Here is a 20704-nt window from a genome sequence, read left to right as displayed (position 1 = left end):
GAACCTGTTACAAAGAAGGTAACAATTATACCTAGGTAGGTCTGAAAAGGTAGTGAGGACATTACCCAAAGTGTAATGGTGTTTGTGGAAAAAATAAATTCTTCAGGGAACCCCTACTGGCTTTTAGGGACTGTTAGGGAAGACTAAACTGGTTAAATGGATTGTTTTCTCTTGACATTGTTCTGTTAAATCAACAATTGTATGGAGGGTGTGATGTGTGGTTTTTATCTTTGACTGGGCAGCGCAGAGATGAAAACACTCTCCCTGAGCTCAGGGCCTGATCACTGTTGTGGTGTCCAGCCTGCCCTGTTCTGCAGCCTGGGGCCAGGCCCCTGAAGCAGGGACACGGTGTGAGATGCACGGGGAATGCTCTGCAGGAAGGCTGCACCCCTGCAAAACTGCTCAGGGTGTCTGTGCAGGGGCTGTTGGGGCAGTGAAGGGGGAGTTAAAAGGACTCATTTATTTCATCCTGTGTTTTCTGCAAGTTTACTACAACAGGTGTACCACAGTGAGCTGGACTTGACCCACCCACCAGACTGTGATTTGGAGTCAGATCTGTGTTGGTGACATCAGACTCCACATCACAAAACCAGAGAAAGTGACAGCGCAGAATCATTTGAGCCTTGAAATTTTATTATCTTGTTTGCATCAACCAGTTATTCCTTTCAGCACCAATAAAAGACAAAAACCCCTCCGTATTGTTTAAAATACCTTGTTTTTATCAGGTCTGTGATTGTGGTTTTCTTGCAGGTAAAGAAACCAATGAAAATATTTAAATTTTTCCTTTTTTTAAGTACATTTATAACAAAATGTCAGAAGGTGTGTGCTTACCATATAAAAACATTAGGTTCCAGAAGGATACAATACCGAAAAATCATTGAAATAAAAAAAGGTTATTCTTATTACAGGACTTCTAAACCTCAGCAATAATACAAGTCTTTAAAAGCATCAAGATTATATTTAAAACAAAATGGCATGGAAAAGTGAGACCTTCAGTAACAATTTGACCCTCGTAATGGATAAAATTGGGAGGTTTTCAAAGTGCTTGAATTGTATTTCTGTCCTCATCCTGTAGTGCCAGGAGGAGACAAAACTATTTATTTCTGAGCTGATGATATGTGCTGACACTGCTGTGCTGCTGTGTGATCCAGGGCAGCTCACACACCAAACTGGAGACAGATCGGCTTCATCTGACCACCAAACAAAGGCCATTAAAAAAAATCCGTATTGGATTTCTGTGTTCCTTAAATCTTACTGTCTTACCCACAAGTAGGCCTGAGGGTCTGGCCAGACTAACTTAGAGTGTTTCTGGGATAAAACTTTGTCATGATACTGGCACAAGGCAGGTGAACTCCTGCAGCTAGCAGGACACATCTTCTCAGACACATCTCCAGGCTTCTCCTGGAGCCAGGCTCTGGTAGTTTCTGTTTGGGTGTTTTAAGCAGCTTCTGCCAAGTGTCCAGGCTGGGATGGAGTAAAACAGAGCACCCCTGGAATGAGTCAAGTGCCTTTTCCCCCAGCATGAGGCTGGGGGTACCTCCCTGGGCTCAGTTGCTCCATCTCCAGGGTGCGTTTTTCAAGTGATCTAAAATTACCAACTTTGTCAGGGCCTGACATCTTCAAAACTCCTGGAAATGCTTGGGTTTCAACTGCCCTCTTTGGGCCTTTTGTTCACTTGTTCAATAAGTGCTGTTGTAAAATGCAAACAGAACATGAGAAACAGAAGATGTTATCTAGCTTTTATAAAAAGATGACACTTATCTGTAGTATCCCTGGTGAGGGGCAGGTAATAAACCAAGCATAGTCTTATCAGTCACTTCTTGAAGATGCCTGAAATCCCAGTACAAAGTGGAATAAGCATAGTATAGAGTAAGCTTAACTTGATTTATAATATTCTACTTATAAATTGTGTCATGCTATCCATAAGCAAAGTAGGATTGACATCTGAAAAAGCTTTCCAGGGTTTGTTCTCCTGGGCGTGGTCTCTTTACCCCAAGCCCTGCACCCCTGCCCCCCCCCACCTTTTTTTTTAATGCAAATATTTTATTCTATAGTGGCTGCCTAAGGCCTGTGATGGTTGATATTGTGCCAGTACAGGCATTGTCTGAGTGGATTCTCTATGGGGTGTTGGATGGAACTGTGGTGGCTGGAGTGGTTTAGGCAAAACTCATTTTTCTCCTGGAGGTCACTGTTGTGGAAGGGGAAGCCTGTTCATTCCAGCTCACTGCTACAGACACTCTCTGACCCCTGCAAGCTTTGCTGAGGCAGCAGAAGGCACAGGATCAATGCAAAAACCAAGGAGCATCTGTACAGTGGTGCCACAATGCTGCACCTCCCAGCATCACTCCCTTGCAAAGCCACATCCCTAAAACAGTAAATTAGAACTACTTACACTGGTTAAATGTGTGTGTATTGTATAAGAGAACATTTTACAACTAGCCAGTTCTTGAGCACTGAGGAACTAGGAACATCGAAATCTAGAACAGTTTACTTCAGATTTGAAGAAACATTTCTCAGCATATCTCAAAAGCTGATGAAAGTGGCTGATTTTTTGGTCAGCACAAAGCCACAGAACAAATTTTAAAGTAATTTAGACCATGGTACTTTTACTGTAAATAATGTAACATTGTTTGGCAGTAGTTTTATGTCTGTATCCCACACAGTGTCAAATTCAGCTCCTGCAACTGATATTTGGTGAAATTGATATCAAATTTTAATTTACATTGTTAGGAAAACTATTAAAAATACCGTACCTTGTAGTTAGTCTTACTACTGAGAAATATCTGCTGGACAGCACACAAATTGCTAATGGTACTGTTTGGGTTTTTTAAAAAAGATTAATAAAATACAAGCAAGGTAGAAAACAGGATTAAAAAGCATTGGTTTGGATACAAGTTTTTCTGAATTGACTGGAGCAATAAGAAACCCGAAAAACACATTGCACATATGTGCACCCTCTGTATAAAGACAGACATACAAAGTGGGAAACTGGTGGTGCACAGGGGTAGTACACTAAAATCTTTGATTCTGTAAACTTGAATTCCTAATTTTATAAAAAGGGGAACTGAGTCTGGTTCCATTTTTGAGTCCCCATGGGTTACACTTCAGACTAGCCCACGGTTTGGCACAGTACACTTTTAAGAGGCAGTCTCTGCTGAAGGAACCCCAGGACTGGAAAATGAGGCATAAAATGTGTCAAGACCAGGTGCAGAGGGAGAGTGTGAGCAGTGGCCTTGCTGCCTCCTTGGAATTAGCCAATACTGTTAGTCCTGTACTCTCATGACTACTACGAGTTTCACTATTTGCAAAATCAGATCTAAGTACAAGTTCTGTCGTTTACTGTAGCTAACTAAGCAAGTACCAGAAGCTGTGCAGACTGAGATTTCTAATTTAGATCTATTCTGATTTAGCTCAAGCTGATTCACAGCAAGTGTAAACTAAACCAAAACAAGAGCGTCCTCAGGAGTTTGTGGGCAGCGTAACTAAAACAGGTTACTTAATGGAGTACATCTAATATTGGGTTAACTCTTCTTAACACAGGGTATTTGTAATGCAAGAGGAAATAAAACTAAACTAGAACAGGAAATCGGCAGAATAAACTAAGTGAGGGTTAAAACAGAAGGGGTCTCATTGTTCTCCCAACAACACAAACCCTCTGAAATTAAATCCCTAAAAAAATGCCAAGTCTCATTATGGACCTGATTCTCAGGTTTTCATTACTTTTGTTAAGGTTACAGAGGCTGGGTCACGGGGACAAGATGGCAGAAGGGAGCCCTACATTTGAAGAGCTTTAATGAAAAGAGCCATGATTCAGATGGCAGGACCCCCATTCAAGTCTGTGGGTGCATAACAAATGGAGAATCATGTCTCACAGACATCAAAACAGCCTCTGTTCCTGGGAAGCAGTTACCTAAGGCCAAGAGTCACAATTCTATTCTCTATTCTCCTTCTGGCCACGTTCCACTTCCCCTTTAAGTGTACTGATTCCTTTAGAAAATTGTCAGGTTATTCTGCCTTATCAATCATAATCGGTTCTACACCTTTTTTTCCCCCAAATGTTTATTTTTACTCTATATCTAGCATGCATTTTACAATTCATTTCCCACTTACCCTTTCTAGCTAAGGCAGAATGTTGGCCCTGGTGTTACCAATTGGTACTACAGGAATCTATTCACTCTACAGTAACATACATATTCCATACCATAATTCAGAACTGTCCCACACATGGGAAAGAAAAAACATTACAGGGAAACGATCTCATCTTAAGGGAATAAGTTGCATTTAGAAAGCTGAAGGCCTGATTCTGGAGTCATCATTCAGACAAAACAGTTCATAATTTCAGTGGGAACACAGCTGGAATGAGGGTGGGACTGTGTTCTTGAAGTCTCAATTCCAAATCTTTTAATTATCCTTAAATCAGACAGGAAGATACTGGTCTGCAAATTGAAGAGAGTTGTTTGGTTTAAGGTCTACCTGTACTGACAGAAGGGTTTCCAGTCCCAGGAGGCTTTGGCTGGGGCTGGTCTGTGCCCTCCCTTCCCTGCTGCCCGGTTTCTCTGCCCGGCTCTCTCCGGTGCATGCAGTGCGGGCGCATGCGGCTGCTGCAAGCACGAACTACAACTGTCACAGGCTAAAGAAAGAGAAAAAGCTGCGGCTTCGTAGTTAGACAAAGAAATGATGCAAAAAACCATTGAGCGGCACTAACTCACAGACTAAGTACAAACTAAATTGTGCTATATACTAGTATAAAAACATGTTTTAGTAAGAATGGCACTGGTTCAGAAGGAATTGGGACTTCCATCTTGGTTCCGTTCGGTCCACAGTGAGAGCATTGTAGTACAGGCCTGCCCTATTGCCTGAGCCACTTGTGACAGTGGCTTTTGGCCACAGCCCCTTCCATTTCTTCCCTTTTTAGATCCACATTGTTGGTACTTTCTTGGAGTAGCCCAAGTCAGGTCTGGTCATCTTTCCTAACGTGGCACCAGAATAGTTCATTCTTATCCTCTGATATTTTTGAACTATCATTCATGTTTCCCTCTTTTAAACTCTCAGAGCTGGTCACTTTTAGGGGTCATCCTCTCCCGTAGACACCATGAGACGCATTGCTACTGGAAGGTGGTCTGTCAGGCCTGCCAGCTGGGTAATAAAGCTGAACTCTTCCACTTCCTGCAGAAGGAGAACAAAACAAAGATAAGGAGCTGAAAAATCAGTCTGTCATTCCACACATCAGAACTCCCTTAGTGTATTATAGAGGTGTGGGCCAGCCTGGTTTGGCTGGGCTAATGGAGAACTGCCACTCTGGGCATGGCATGTGCTGCAGAGGATGAGGTGAGGCACTGCTAGCATGCAGCTGAGCTGGTCTGGATGAAATCTGTTGCACATTCTCTTTCCATTTACAGTAACATCACTGTTGTTCCAGACAGACTCATCTGCAGTGCTGCAGTAGGTGATCCATGTGCAGGGTATGGTATATAGAGATGTGAATGAGCTCCTTGATTTCATCATGGAGCTCTGTACAAGGCAAGGCCCTACATTAGGAAACAAACTGCACCCTACAAGTTTTCTCTCTAGGTACTCCCTTGTGTTAGTTTCTGCCTACATACTGCAGAGTTGTAATTTAGGTAGGTTTATATAGGCATTAAATAACGTCCAGACACTCGAAAACATTAAAAAATATTCAGACTGCAGGCACAGGAAAAGCATCAGGCAAAACAGCTAGGCAAAAGTTTAAAAGGCATGAAATTAAGGTTGGTTGGTTGTTTTAGAAGAGAAATACATCTATCAGTGCTGCTGCTGGAATCTTCAAAGACAACTTTCTTATGTAGTAGCTTTACAAACATGATACCTGCATGCAGAAGTGGAAAACAGCAAAGCAGCAGGTCGTCCCAGGAGTATGGGTGTTAATCCAAGCAGAACAGGTTGCAGTGCCATTCAGAGAAGTGTGTTGTGCAAGTTACAGCCTTTTTGGCAACTCTGAAACTCACCACTTTCCATTCCAGGTAGAGACCTTCTTCTGTATAAAGCATATAGTCAATCCTCCTCCCGTTTCCCTTCAGTGATGCTTTCCTCCCCTTCTGACTGGAACCATGGTTCTTGCTGGTGGGATAGACTAAGTATCCTTTCCTTCCTTCTTCACTTTCCAGCACCCTATTTCATTAAAAAAACAAACAAAGCAAGTTTTAATGTTTAAATATTTGCTCATCCTGGCTATTTGTGCATTACCCAGGGATCTCTCCAAATCCCTGGTGAGGATAATCCCAGTCCCAAAGGACTGTTAAACCTGTAAAGCACATCTTTTCCCAAATGTGATTTCCAGTGTGAGGCTGCTCTAACTGCTGACAGTGCTCTTAAAGCCTCATGGCAGGCTTGGTATCACTGGTGCTGTCCCAGAGCTCCACTGAAGCAGGAGAACAAACACTGAGAGGGGAACCTGCTGCCCGTGCTGTCAAGCAGCTCAGAGCCCCTCTGCTGATTTCCAGTGTTGCTGAAACTGGCAGAGGAGGAAGTTGTTTCCTGGATTGTATTAGTACAAACCTGAGCATTTTGATATAAACCTCTCCTTTCTGATCAGACCAATTCCTGAAATTACAACATCCAGCTTTACAGACAGGGTATGGCTGAGGGCTGGTTTGCAGGAACACACATCTGGGTACATGGTGGGTGGTTTTAATCAGCGTCAGATTACTGTGTCTTAGACCCCAAGCTCTTCCTTCACTAGAAATGACAGCCTAATTTACTTGATTCCTGTCTGTGACACTGCAAACTCCTCCACACGGAGGAGTTACTCAGAAGGTGTGTTAGCACTGCCCCCACCTTGCAAGGAGATTACCCAGCCCAAGGCCACAAACAGAAGAACTCAAAAGTGAGAATTCGTTTTCTAGGTACCAATCCTGTGTTCAAGGAAATAAGATGCTGCTCTCCCATTAAAATACTTACTTTGGGTGCTTAAACATTACCTGTAGGTTTTAAGCAGAAGTCTGCTAATGCCCTGAGCAACTCAATCTAACTTTGAACTGAGCCCAGCTTTGAATGTGACCTTGGACCAGATACCCCACAAGGATCGCTGTCACTCTGTTCTTACAGTAATCCTGTGCTGTTCTGTGCTGCTTTGCTGTTGTGTTGGATTTTGGGGGAAACTTGTTTTACCCTCCTGTGTCCTATTTAAAAGCTGTGCCAAAGGAGCACCGAGGGGAGCAGCCCCAGCCGTGCAAGCCAAAGCTGGACTGGGACCCGCCCGTGCCAGGGTTTGTGCCCAGGGCGACATCAAGTCCAGCACAGGTGAGTGGCACAGCCCACACAGACAGGGGCTGCTCAGGCTGTGGTTTTGCTGTATCTGCCTTAAAATACAAATTTTCAAACCCACCTCCTCAAAAATCTCCTTCCTTTACTCACCTGCCAAAACCTGAGCCCACGGTTCTGTGGTTTCTCTTGCAAGAGTTGATTATGCCATTGAGCTGCATCAGCTGTTGCAGGAGAAACATGAGCCATGAATTTGGGCCCCAGCAGGCACAAGGCCTTTAATTTCACCTTAGGAAAAAAAAGATCTTTTGATTGGTTGTTAAGACTAGACTTGGATGGGTTTTATGGGGCTGGGTTCAGGAATTTTTTTAATGCATGCAAGTGAGAGTACAGAAAGGAGGAAAAACAAGGGAGAAGCACTCATGATATGTTTTAATGTGTGAGACTCAGATGGTTGCTTTGTCAGATTTTGGGATTTTGGAAGGACCTGAGCGGTGGCAGAGGGGACTCAGCATTGGCTGCAGCTGATTAGGTCTCAGTAGTGTTATAATCTCTATGTTTGGGCCAGTTGGTATGTTTGAGGTGCACTTGATGTGCTGCAGCAGATAACAATGACAAAACTGACGTGTAGTCATTTGATCAGAACTTTTCTTAAAACCCCTTTGGACTTAGGGAGGTACTGAAGGTCCTTAGAGCTCACTGTAATCAGTTTATGAAAGTAAATTTTCTATGTTGCTTTGTTTTAATAATAACTCACGTTAAATGAACTTATTGTCTGCACCCCATTTTGATTCTCCAAAGAGCTCTTGCAAATTATTCACTTCCTGAGATTGTTTTTGTAGGTTCAAGGAAGGAAGTTCTTTGATGATACTGACCTCTTTCAAAAATTGTATTTATATTTGGCAAAACTAATTAAGTAACAAAATAGAAGAAACTGCTGATTAGCTCTGCAGCACTACTGCAAAAAAATCTTATTTGCATTAATTTAAGACATGAATTTGTTTCAACTTCAGTTATGTCTTTTTAAAAGTTTGTGAGTGCTGGGTATTCACTTAACTGCACAGGTGCTGATTGAAGGGAAATATTAATTTCAAATACATGAGGGAAGCAAATTGTAAATGTGTATGCATGTGCTGCTGCTGAGAACTTGCAGCTCTCTGTGCACAGGGGTTTGCTCTTTGTCTCTCCAGGAAGTCGACACAAGAACAGAACATGGCTCAGCCGTGCCGGCAGTTAAACCCTGACAATTTGAGGGAACGTTTCTAATCATGACTGAGCACAACTAAACCAATTTTATCAGAGTAAGTGTCTTGATTCATAGGGTACAAAGAAAAGGAGAATGAAATAATTGGAACTTTGTTTTTCCCTGACAGGGTTTCAATCCCAAATGCCCCAGAACTGGAGTGTGAAAGCCCCATCCCTGTGTTGGTTGCTTGAGTGCTGCTGACCCAGCTGCAGTAAAGGAGCACCAAGAGCAGTGACTGCAAAGGAGCCATAAAGCAAAACTCCTTCATCCCAAACCTGAAGGGACCAGCTCTCATTCTGGCCAGGAGCACCTGAGCTAAGGCAGACTTTTCTCGCTGGTATCAAAGCTTTTAGCCCAGAACTGTGAGCCCCTGTCCCACAGAGGAGACTGGAAAAAATTGCATTTAAGTTTTCTCTTAGCTGTGCTGGAATGTGCTCTCCTAGGCCTGCCTCTGGTCAGGGTTCAGAGATAAAACTGGCTTTATTCCAGTGCTTAACTTAAAGATGACAGTCATCTCTGTGAGATGGGATTATTTGTGTGCATTTCTTGAAGCCTTTCTGAGCAGAAGCTTGTGTGGCTTCTAGGACTGTGGCAGGGCCCAGGTTGTTACATCTAGCTAATTAATTGTTTGATAATTGTAAATGACTTGCTCATTATTTGTACCAAGTCTGTTGTTCTAGTTATATATATATATATCTAAAATAAAACATCTTTTATATATGTATATATATATAACTAACATCTGTTATGTACACTGTGCTTAACACAAAAGACATAGTTAAGAATGAGTTGTTCTGCTGCTTTTATGGCCTATTTATTTTAGTAATGTGAAATACTTAATTTTATTTATAAACCAGAGAAGAGTGCTGATGAAGAAATACTTCTCAGGATAGCTGACATTGCCAATTTAAATGTCTGTAAAGCTTTATCAAAGTTTATTACCAAAAAAATTGAGAATGGATCAATTCTAGGCAGTACTCTGCTTTGCTGTGTATATGAACAATATTTGTTAGCTAGATAGTGCCCCACAGCCACTGTGCTATTTAACATTTAAAGGTCTTTAAAGCCCAGATTCCATTAATTGCTTTAAATTCCCTGGAATTTCCTTGCAAATTCCTTGTTTGCCAGTCCTTTGCAGAGACAGCAAGACAGGCTCCCTCAGCCTCCCATGGCTCTCCAATACATGAGCACCTCCACAGAATGCACACATACAGAGCCCTGTCTGCCTGCAGAGCTGCAGAAAGAGCCAGGGGAAATTACATTCTCATATAGGTTATTTCATCAGTGCAAAAGAACTATAACACGTTGCAGAAAATTGAAAGCCACCTTAGCAGGATAGAAGTTTTATGTATATTCTGTTCCCAGCACTCAAGGCTATTTTTCAGTTGTCACAGCCAGAGGTACTGTGCATGCCTAGAGGTAGCAGAAGTAATATTCTTAATTTGTTATTGATTATTTGATGGCTCCCTATTTAACCAGTCATGTATTTGTCAGTGGAACATAATTGCTGAACACAAGTAACTCTTCAGGGAATAAAACATAATACTCCAAAAGGAATTTTGTGACACATTGTTTGAAGAGGCCACTTTAAACCACAGGGTTTGTTTGGGGTTTGGTTTGGCTTGGTTTAGTTTTCTTAGGGAATGAAGGGAGTTAGGTTTTGTTTTGGTGTTTTGTTGTTTTGTTTTTTTTTAATTCTCCAAACCTACTCGTGGAGGCATAAATTATAATATTACACCTACATACAGATTTGCATTAGCAAACTTGATTGTAGAGCCAAATTACCTTATTTTTGCTTTCCAGAAATCCCTTTCATATGTACTGAAGTATTGTTTTTAATGTATAAATAGAAATATCTGGAAAATTTGTAATCTCTGAAATGTGCAAAGCAGGATTCGCTGTAAAAAAAAAATTTATTTTCGATGTAAACTAAAGCCAAACCTGATGCCTAGAATTCAATTTCTTTTTCAAAAATGAAAGAAATTTTTAGGGTGTGGCCTCACTTAATACATTCAACGAAGTGTCCATCTATGCCATGAAGTGTACTGTGCTTGGTGAGTAATTACATCAACTTCCTATAATGTACCATTTGCATTATGTGTGTCAACAGAAACATCTGGACTGACTTCTTAATTTAAATACCTTTACCTCTGTAGTATATTTTGGTAATGCATAGTTAGAACATCTTTTTTATATATATATATATATATATTTAGACATCTTATATACGTATATATATAAAAGACATCTTTATATATATATATATACATATATATATATATAAAAGACATCTTTTATATGTATATCTATATAAAAGAAAACATCTTTTACATATATATATGTAATTAACATCTGTTAATCATGATGCTGAGGTATTTATTTAGCACAGTAGACTTGCCTTCATGGTAGAAAAGGTGACAAAAGGATTGCCACATTCATTAAGTGCTGCTCTAAAATGTACAAAGCTTATTAATTTCTCTCCACTGGCATATTATTTAACAAATAGTTATTTAAGAAATTTATCTTAAGACTTCTGCTAATTAAGATTTTTTTGTATTTCTTGTGACTCCCCTAGCTCAAACCACAGATACCTGTTTCTCAGTATCAAACACTCTAAATTAGAGTTGATGCTGCACTAGTATCACTGGAAGATGCTGAGCCATATTTTCAGTTCTGTCTGCTGTGCAGTTTAGTTCCTGTCTGTTTTTGTGAGCTGGTGTTCTCAGGTGTATTGAACCCTGCAGGGAAGGGGTAACTCAGTAGTTGTTGGGCTGGGGGTGGTGTTTTAAACTTGGTGGGGTTTTTATTTGAGGAAAACTACATTTCCTTTTGGCTGCCCTTTGCAGTGCTGTGACCTCAGAACTGGCTGCCTGCAGAGACTTTCAGACAAGCTGTCCATGTACTCTTCTTGGGAGTGCTTGGAATTTCTTGTGTTATGGGGCTGCCCAGACAGGACCAGCTCTGGAGACAAAGAGACACTGCCTGCAGCTCTATCATCTTTCCACCCACTGAAGCCAACCATATTTGACTTAGAAAAAGTCTCTTTTCCTGCCCCTTTTATCCTCTTCCCCAAACATCCCTGGGTAAAAATTTGATTATTTGTTTTGTTTTCAGTCCATAAAATACCTCTCAGTCTGAACATCTGAAATGTTAAACAGCAAGCAATGAACTTGCTTTTTACAGAACTGTCTAAAATGTGTGGAAAGGTTAGGAATTGCATACTTCTGTAGGTTATCTGGGGTGCACACTTCTTCATCATATAATCCTTCAGGATCCAACAGGGTACCTGTGAACAGAAAGGGAGACGTGAATGTCCCAGCATAACTCCTGCGATGTGCCTCTTGGGAAGCTTGCAGAGGCACGGGTGTGTGGGAGAGAGGAGTCTGCAGTGTGTTCACTCCTCTCTCCAGACCTCCCTCCTACCTGACACCTTGCAAATGTCTCCACACTTTCACTTTCTCAGCACCCATGACTCTAATTTGTTTTTCTCCTGCCACAGAGTAAAGCCTCATTATTACAAAATTCTACTTAATTTTATTATCTTCAGTTATTAAAGCTCCTTTGGAGAAAGCATTAATTCCTGTTCTAAAACTTCGTGAGTTCAACTGAGTCTCAAGAGGCATTAATATCTCAGAGTTGCAAGAAATCTTTTATAATACAAACCTTACAAATTGATGGAGTTGATTTGCTTTGATACATCCTCACTGACAGTATTTACTGAGCACCAAAGGGAAGACTCTGAGCAGAAGCTGCAGACTTTCACTGCATGCACAAAGTACAGAAACAATAAATTGGCTACCTTCCCCTTCAAGTGATCTAGAGATTATTTTAAGGAGAATATTTGGGGAAGGCATTCAAGTAGCTTGATGCATGACTTCTAGAATGTGGAATGCAGCTCAAGGTCTCCGATTGGTTCTTAATTATCATTCTACCAGATATTGTTAAATTCTGTAAAATTTATGGTCTAGAAATACCCCTTATAAATATTTGTCCTGCACCAAACTGCTCCTGCTGGCCAGGTGAAGCAGTGACAGAAGGGAGGTGTCCCCACCCTGGGAGCTGGAGAAGTCTTACCAATTGCCCAAGGCTTATCCTCCCCAGGACCAACTCGACACGGGTCTTTGTAGTGTGTAAACAGAGAATGCTGCTGCTCCAGCTTGTCCTCTGCAGGGAAAGAACAACCCCAGGAAAAGCCACATCAGCTCCTGGTTGTGAACATGTGCACAGCTCTGTGTTCTGCCACAAGAGCAACACCAAGCCCTCGTTTTTCCTCAATAGGATCCTAAATACATAGGTTTGATTTGAGTCACTTCAGCCACAGTGTTACTGCACAGCAGGATCTTGCCTCTGTCAGAAATTCTAGCAAATGCTTGCTATTAACAGTGCTTTCCTATGCTTTTGTACAAAATCTTTTCAGTGGAAGATACTTTTGGTAGTTTTCAGCTCTAAGCTGAAATGAAAGTGTTTCAGTGTACCTCTTCCCTCTGCCACTGCCATTGTTTGCTTACACAGTACAAAACTCTTGTTGAGACAGAACACCCGGAGGAGAGCTGGGCTGTCTTCCCAATGGCAAAGGAAATGCCTGCTTGTGGGCTTATTTACACATCTCAAGTCTGAAGATAAAACCTTATGCTTTCTTTGCTCTAGAAGAATTCACTGACTGAATGTTTTCCAAGTTAGATCAGAGAAAGGACAGGCAACTGATAATTTGCTTGGGATGTTATCTACAGCATTAAAGATATTCTTAACATAATCAGCAGGACTATCAAACTTTAAATTGAATTCTTCCTAGTTGCTACAGTGCCCCTTGCACTGAAAGCATACAGCCCATCAAGCTCCTAGGATCACTCGGTAAGAAATCCACCAAATTGCACACACCAGCATTTCAGACCCTGAGCAAACCAGCAGGCTCCAGTTCTGTGTGTGCTGCTTCTCAACACAACCACCATAGCTGGGAAAGAAACTGGAACCTGAAAGTGCCAATGGCTACATTTGCCTTTGTTGAATGGCAAAGAAACTGCAAACAGCTCCTGAAAACTTCCTCACAGCACTCACAGCTTTTACAAGGCTAAAACATCTTAGCAACACTTGAAGGCTCTTGGGAGAATATTCACCTCAGTTTGGAGCTGCTGCTGTTGTGTATTTATCCCTGTCTATGCCAAGAGCACATGTGAAAATGGGAAATAAAGTCCAAACCAAAACTCTGAACTGTGAGCTGTGTCTCTTAGACAGCCCAGCTCACACACCAAGGATCACAACAAATCTCCTCCTGTAAAATGCTGGTCTTGCCAAGGAAAGAGCTGCTGCTCTCCGTGCTGAACAAAAAGGTGGAGTGAAGCAGTGCTGTGCTCCAGCTGTCAGCTCGTTTGCCATTTTGTTATTCAGTCTTTAGTACAACTGACTGACAGCTCATCTGGCTCATTACATCTTTCCAGCTAGCTCTCAGTCTTGAGAACATGCTCAGAACTGCAAGGAGATTGAAAAACTAATTTTTTAGGGAATCCTGAAGTCGTAGCAGATGATTGGAAGACTGACCCTCCCTAAGTTCTGCCACATGGGCAACACAGAAAACTGCTCTTCCTGTCTGAGCAGCCAATTGGTTTGTTTCATGTTTATGGAAAAGTAGAAGATGAAATCTGCCATTTTTCATTTCTCTAAGTTTTCCCTTTTTGTAGCATACGTGTACAGAATCTGCCTCATAACCAAGATAGATTAAAAAATATAAATTTACAACAGTGGGACCATGACAAGTCAGAGCTGATGACACAAAACTTTGCCCATCTGATTGGAAGGCTTTTTTTCTTATGCTAAAAGGTTTAAAAACATAATAGACTTCTACATAAGTCAATCCAAAGCAACATGACAGTAAGGAACTTTCTGATAACATTCCCACTAAGTGTGAATTCCCTGTACAAATGTTGCCATAATGTTCTGTAAAGCTGGAGGGGAAAACTGAGTTCCAGAAAATTTGTCATAAGCATAAGGTCATTCATAGACCTAAAGATCTTTGAAAACTGTACTGTCAATATAACTAAGAATAGAAGCTTGATATTCACTGAAACATTAATTAGCTGTTGCATCAGTTTGTGGAGTGGGAAAGGATACAGAAAATCACAAAGAGAATTACAGGAAGCTGATTATTGCTTTAAAAAAACTTAAGATACTCAATTAACCTATAATGCTAGCAAATGTCCCTAAAACAATGAGTAATGTAAAAAGGGAGGAGAGAACTTTAAAACATTGCATTAATCTCGCTTAGTACATATGGAAAGAAAGCAATCTGAAAATAAAGAAAAATAAATAGCCAGCTTAGTTCCAGTTCCCAGGCTGGGTGCATTTTAAAGGAGAGGGTGATATAAATAAGTGTCAGAGATAGCAAAGATGAAAATTAATTTTTATAACCTATTTTTCAGTCCTCTTTAGCAGTAGTTGCAATGTTTACAACTATTATTTCCAAAAGCAAATTGTTATTTTTGCTTTTTCATTAAAAAGACAGCTCAGAATTGCATTAATTATGGTCTGTGCTTCTTGTGAAAGATCTTGGGTAGAGTGCCAACACTTCTCAGGTGGAGAGCCCTGACCATATGTTCTGCCTCACAGCTTCACTCCCATCTCTCTCTCCTCGTGCTGCAGAGCCCATTCATTCTCCAATTGTGATCTGACTGGGCAGTCTCTCATTTTGTTTGCAGCAGCTTATTTCCTTGATGGACACCTTTGCCTCCAGGCCACTCCATCCAGCCAACAATAGTGCATGTGAAATGGTGAAATCACAGCAGATGTGGCTGTTGTGTCCCCAGCCTGCCTTGCCCAGCACTGCTGCAGCTCCTGTGGGGCAGCCTGGGCAGATTCAGAGCTCTCCTTGACCATGTCCTTCCTCTATTCCCTCAAAACCTCACTGCTGATATATATATCAAATACCACTGCTGCATTATTCTTCACCCTAAGAAGTGTTTGTCTGACTCCAGCATTCTGTAGCCATTGCCACTCCCTGCTCCTCTCACCCGTGCCAGCACGGGCCAGCACTGGGACCATTCTGAGTTTACTTTGGAGCCTAAGTTGTGATGGATTTACTGTTTGTACAGAAGAGCTGGAAACGAGGGACAGAAGGGCTGGGGTTTGAGCTGGTGGTCTTTTCTACCAAACTTTGCTAAAATCCTCCTTTTCAAGTGTCTGATACAAGTAATGAGATTAGAGATAACAGTCTGGGGTTTTTAAGCTCAGACAATGCTTTTGTTGAAATTGCTTCTGGTACAGTTGTTGCTCTCTATCTCAGTTACCTGAGATATAAAAGCTACAGAATCCCCTGGGTGCTGTTGCCCAATCCACCTGTTCATCCACAAACCCTGATCTGAATTGCTGGATCCCACTTTGGATGCAGCAGCCTGAGCTGCCCTGGGCAGTGTCCCTGGGATGAGCCCCTCCCTGTGCCTGCCCCGTGCTCTGTGTGGCAGCATCTCAGTGGTGACCCCCCAGCCCCAGCCCCTCTGAGCCATTGCCAGGAGCAGAGGCTCAGGATGTCCCCCAGCCCCTCTGAGCCATTGCCAGGAGCAGAGGCTCAGGATGTCCCCCAGCCCCAGCCTCGGAGCCATGTGCCAGCTCCAGCCCAGCAGGGAGCTCTGCTGGGCTGCACAGAGCAGGGAGGCACAAAGGATGCACAGACACAATGCTCTGCACTCCACACTGGCAATTTAACTGTTACACAGCATAATACTCATGTTTGGAAAAAGCTTCCATCTGTGTGAGTTCACCACCCATTAATTATGGTTTTGTGGATTTCTTTTTCTAGTACCCTCAGCATCCAATTAAAAGAAAAAAAAAACAAATTTCTTAAAAAAACTCAAAAGTACATAGCATCACTTAATTTTTTTCCAAGACTGATTCAGCAAAGTTGAATTCTCTCTACAGCATTAGTCTTCTATGTCTGTATATAAGTACTGCATAAATTTACTACTTTTTCTCCACAAAAATCCCATACATGTCTCTCATCAGTAACTAAAACTGTTGAACAGTAAATGTCTACCTGATTCAAGTAAAGCTAAACCCCTGGATCTGTCCTCATTATTACTACCACAAGTCACAAATTATTGCTCTTTGTGCCTTAAAACCCATCATCCTTAATAATTCCACAGAGCTCATGGGATGAGCCAAAGGGAGTAGCTCACACTCAAAGCTCATACCTATTTTAGAAGTGTCTGCAGCAATTAGGTTTTTCCTAGCAAAAGCCAGTCACAATTTAGTATATAGTCATATACTGCTATAACCCACAGGGATCAAGAACATTCCTATTCCTTTTCAGGACTGGTAGACACCAAGCAAATGCAAACCTTGTCTTACCAGAGGAGCAGTTATCAAAGTTGAGATCTCCACAGAGTACATCAAAAGCCACCAGCTCCTCTGGATTGGCTGTACTGGAGGAGGAGGTAGATTTTCTGAATTCAGACAGCCAATCTTGAAGCATATCCAGTTGCTCACATCGAACAGTTGTGTCTCCTGTAGCAAACAAGCAAACAACCAAAACAAGGAGTAAGGCCTCCTGTTAGAATGTTACTCAGCCACATATGAGCTGTTGACAGACATCCTGAGAAAAAGGTTGCAAGATAAGAAATGGTGTGGCCAGAAGTGCACTCGTAGTGCTGAGCCTGTTAGGAGCTCCATCAGGACTCACACTTTCTGGTGATTTTAAGTATCTCCTTCTGCAACCAGGCACATCTGAAGAAATGAGAGGACAAGTTCCCTGTGCTGCAGACAACCACCCAAAACAATGATGCTTCTTGTCATAGGAGAATCTACTGCACTACATCTATAATCATTAATTCTCAGTTAAAATCCTACTTCAGACAGAACTAGGCAGTATGTTCTGGGGCAAATCACTTGATCTTGCTTTTCTTTCTAATTTCTAAAACGGAATAGCTTTCAAGTGTAAATAGTAAACATACATCAATGGTACATTTAGCTTACTTGTGATGTAGTAGTCAATCTGAGGAAGGGTTCTATTTATGGTCAAGAGGAGAATGCCTAAACTGGAAGTATTTTTTCATATTTTTAAAGGAACAGTTGGAAACAGGTTTAGGATAAAGAATAGGATTCTTTTCATCAGTTCTGGGGAATTATGCCAGGATGTGCCTTGTTCTGCATGGAAGGGTTGAGATTGATTGGTTGCCAAATGGAACCATCTGACGCACAAACCAGCTCTTTAATCACAGCAACTAACCACACTTAACTTCAAGCACATCAGGTGGCATGAAGTCTAACAAGAAATTATTATTGTCTCTCTTACAATGATTACAGCAAATCATTTTGATACGGACAAAGGAGCAGAAAGATACATTCTAGAAACAATTCTTTACCATATCATCTTTCCTTTTTTTTTTTTTAATTGTCTCTAGGGTTAACAGCTACAATTTTGCTTGTTTCAGACTTTTAAAGATATATCAAGTCAGAACACCATTACTTTTCTTCAAAATAAAAGATTTGTTTTCAAATGGCAGAATCAGAAGGAAAAGCAGCAAAAAAAGCAGCCCAAAATTACGTAGTCTGAGTAGAATTTTACTTTGACATCATTTACTACTTTGTAAAACCTGTTTAGTTATGTATGTCCAGAGCTTCTTTCAGAGGCCACTGTGGAGATGGTGAATATTTAAGTCTGCACCTTCACAGTTTATTAATCACTCATCTCAACTGCAGCTGTCACCAGGACTCTTTAGAGACTCTTAAATAGTGAGCTCTGCAACATTAGCACTGTCACTGCATTAGCACACACAGGCTGCAGCCACTAGGGCTTCACCTTCCTACCACTGTTACCCTGTGAAAGGTTGGAATTTCAACATCATCTTGGGGCAGACGTGAGCAGGCAGGTGTTAAAGCAAAAATAAAGAATCAGAAATGTTCAACCAAGGATTATTTGATACAATGCTAAATAATTAAAAGATATAGTGAAAAAGCCATGACTAGGTAAAGAAGGTTTTAAGTAGATTCTGACACTGACTCATCTCTTCAGGCTGGTAATTCCAACAGCAAAGAAACTAATTTTTTTTTTCTTCTGTTTATGTTACTCCTAACAAACCTTTACTAGCTGAGCTGTAATATAAAAACAGATGTGTTTCCCAGATCTATTCTCTAACCTACAGTTTCTAATTACTTGTACCTCAGGTTCCCATTGTACCCTACTCACACAGCTTGGGAAAGCCCCTGCAAGGACAGCACAAGAAAGCCCTACAGTGAAGATGGAGCTAAACAAAAGCACAGGAAATAGGTCATGTGGAATAAATGGAGCCTGGAGCAGGTGACACTCACTACAAAAGGTGTGCGTGACTAACAGATCCTCCCTGGTTAGCTAAAGACGGGGGAGAAATTACAGATTCATGGCATGTGTGAGCTTGTGAAAGGGTCCTCATCCAGCCCAACCCTTCTGCCCAAGCAGGGATCCCCTACAGCAGGTTGTTCAGGACCATTCCAGTCAGGTTTTGAAAATCTCTGTAGTTGGAGGCTCCAAACCTCAGGGTAGCCTGTTGTGGAGCTTTGTCATCCTTGCAATAAAAACCATTTTCCTGTGTTTAAATGGCATTTCAGTTTATGCCCAGTGCCTCTTGTCCCATTACTGGACCCCAGTGAGGAGAGGCTGCCTCCGTGTTCCTTGCACCCTCCCATCAGGTATTTACACTTGGACAAGAGCTTTCTCCTCCTGAAGCTGTCCCAGCTTTCTCTTTCCTGGTGAAGCCCATTCAAATTCATGGGCTGTCCTCCTTTTGCAGCATCTGAATCTTCCTCTCCTGTCTCCTCTCCCTAGGCTGTACTTTTTCTGATCTGCCGGTTTTTTCCTCACAAGGAACTTTTAATCATGGTGCTTGTTGACAAGAATGCAGTAAAATCTCATTCCCCACAAAGTCCCAATTACATAAATTGCTTCATTTTCTAAGATGCGCTTTTACATTCCTGAATGGCCAGGGATGTTTCACTCATTTTCTGTGTATTATCCATCTGGCATGGCTTTACCAAATGAGAAATAAAATAATAGGCCCATTACCACACGGGCATAAAACTCAGGCAGCAACCTGTCCCAGACCAGCATGAAAAATACAGCAAACCCACTTGACTGAAACAGAAAAAGGTAAAATTTTCCAACAGAAAAATCTTGAGAATGACAGAAGACACACAAGCAAAATGATGTTGAGTCTGGTAAGATGCATTGTTGTTATAGAGAAGCACTAACTGCATAGTGACATACACCTCTCTCTGAGGATGCTGAGCCTTTGTACCAGCCCTGTACAGCTTTTAACCTCAGGGCTCACAGGTAAACACTGGAGCTCTGGGAACATCACTTCCATCTGTCTTTAGCCAAGTGTGGACTTGTGACAGCCCAGCATCCCTGACTATCCCCACTAGAGGTCATAGAAGTAATTGCTCTTCAGGGCACGGCTGGGAGCAGGGGCACACAGCCAGCCACACTTCCAGGACACAAGATGGGATCTCACTAATGAATCTCTCTAATGAATGACTTGAATGTAATTGTTTTCTGAGATTTATATTATCCAGCTCACAGCAGCTCTCAGCAGGTACTGCCTGTATCCACATGCAAAAGTCACTACTCAGGTCCCAGTCCCAGCAGCTCCCAATGATCAAAAACTTTGGAGATGAAGATAAGCGAACTCATCAAGGCACCCAAGTAGAAGAGAAGCCAAAGTTGCATCCAGCACACTCAGGGAAACAAACAGTTCAATAAATACTAACAGAAGAGAACTAGGTAGTAACTCCCAGCAAAGGTTCAACTTCTTAAACATTCAGATAGAATCAGTGATCTGACTGCCACCAGGGATTAGCCAAAGAATACAGATTTGTGCTAATTGCTCTGCACTCTTTTCTTCAGTAACTGGCCTGGAAAAATGCACATAATTGTGTCATGATGGGTTCCTGCAGCCAGCATTTCTGAATTCTCTGAAAGCTCCTTTCAGCTTCAAATTTTGTAGAAGGATGAAAGGGTAATATGGGAAACTTCAGCCAGCATAAATAAATACTTCACCTTTCTTCATTGTAGAATAATCATACTTGCCCTTTCCATTCACTTTGGAAACCCTTGAGTGAGACCCTGGCTTCAGTTAGAACTCAGGAAAGAATTATACACTGACTGCTCTATCCTATTCTGAAAGGCATTGGAAGGAGCACTATGGCTGTGGCACAAAGCACATACAGGCCTAGTCACAGGAAATTAAAAGATCTAGGGGA

At 41.7% G+C, this 20704-nt stretch overlaps 1 protein-coding gene across 3 annotated transcripts in view; it reads right to left on the bottom strand.

Moving 5' to 3' along the window:
* Window positions 1-615: 615 nt before the first annotated feature.
* SMPD3 (sphingomyelin phosphodiesterase 3) overlaps window positions 616-20704 on the bottom strand; it is a 103999-nt gene continuing 83910 nt past the window's right edge. For all 3 annotated transcript variants that reach the window (XM_072934480.1, XM_030282677.4, XM_072934481.1), the window contains 5 exons: window positions 16820-16975; window positions 12560-12649; window positions 11708-11771; window positions 5985-6147; window positions 616-5166 (listed from right to left, as the gene is read on the bottom strand). In XM_072934480.1, the coding sequence (XP_072790581.1) occupies window positions 5065-5166; window positions 5985-6147; window positions 11708-11771; window positions 12560-12649; window positions 16820-16975 (575 nt within the window). In that variant the 3' untranslated portion in view covers window positions 616-5064. The remainder of the gene's footprint in view (window positions 5167-5984; window positions 6148-11707; window positions 11772-12559; window positions 12650-16819; window positions 16976-20704) is intronic.

This window comes from Taeniopygia guttata, chromosome 11, assembly GCF_048771995.1.
Source record: "Taeniopygia guttata chromosome 11, bTaeGut7.mat, whole genome shotgun sequence".
NCBI classification, from domain to species: domain Eukaryota; kingdom Metazoa; phylum Chordata; class Aves; order Passeriformes; family Estrildidae; genus Taeniopygia; species Taeniopygia guttata.
Note: the sequence above shows the minus strand (reverse complement) of the source record. Positions and strands in the feature narration are given on the sequence as shown.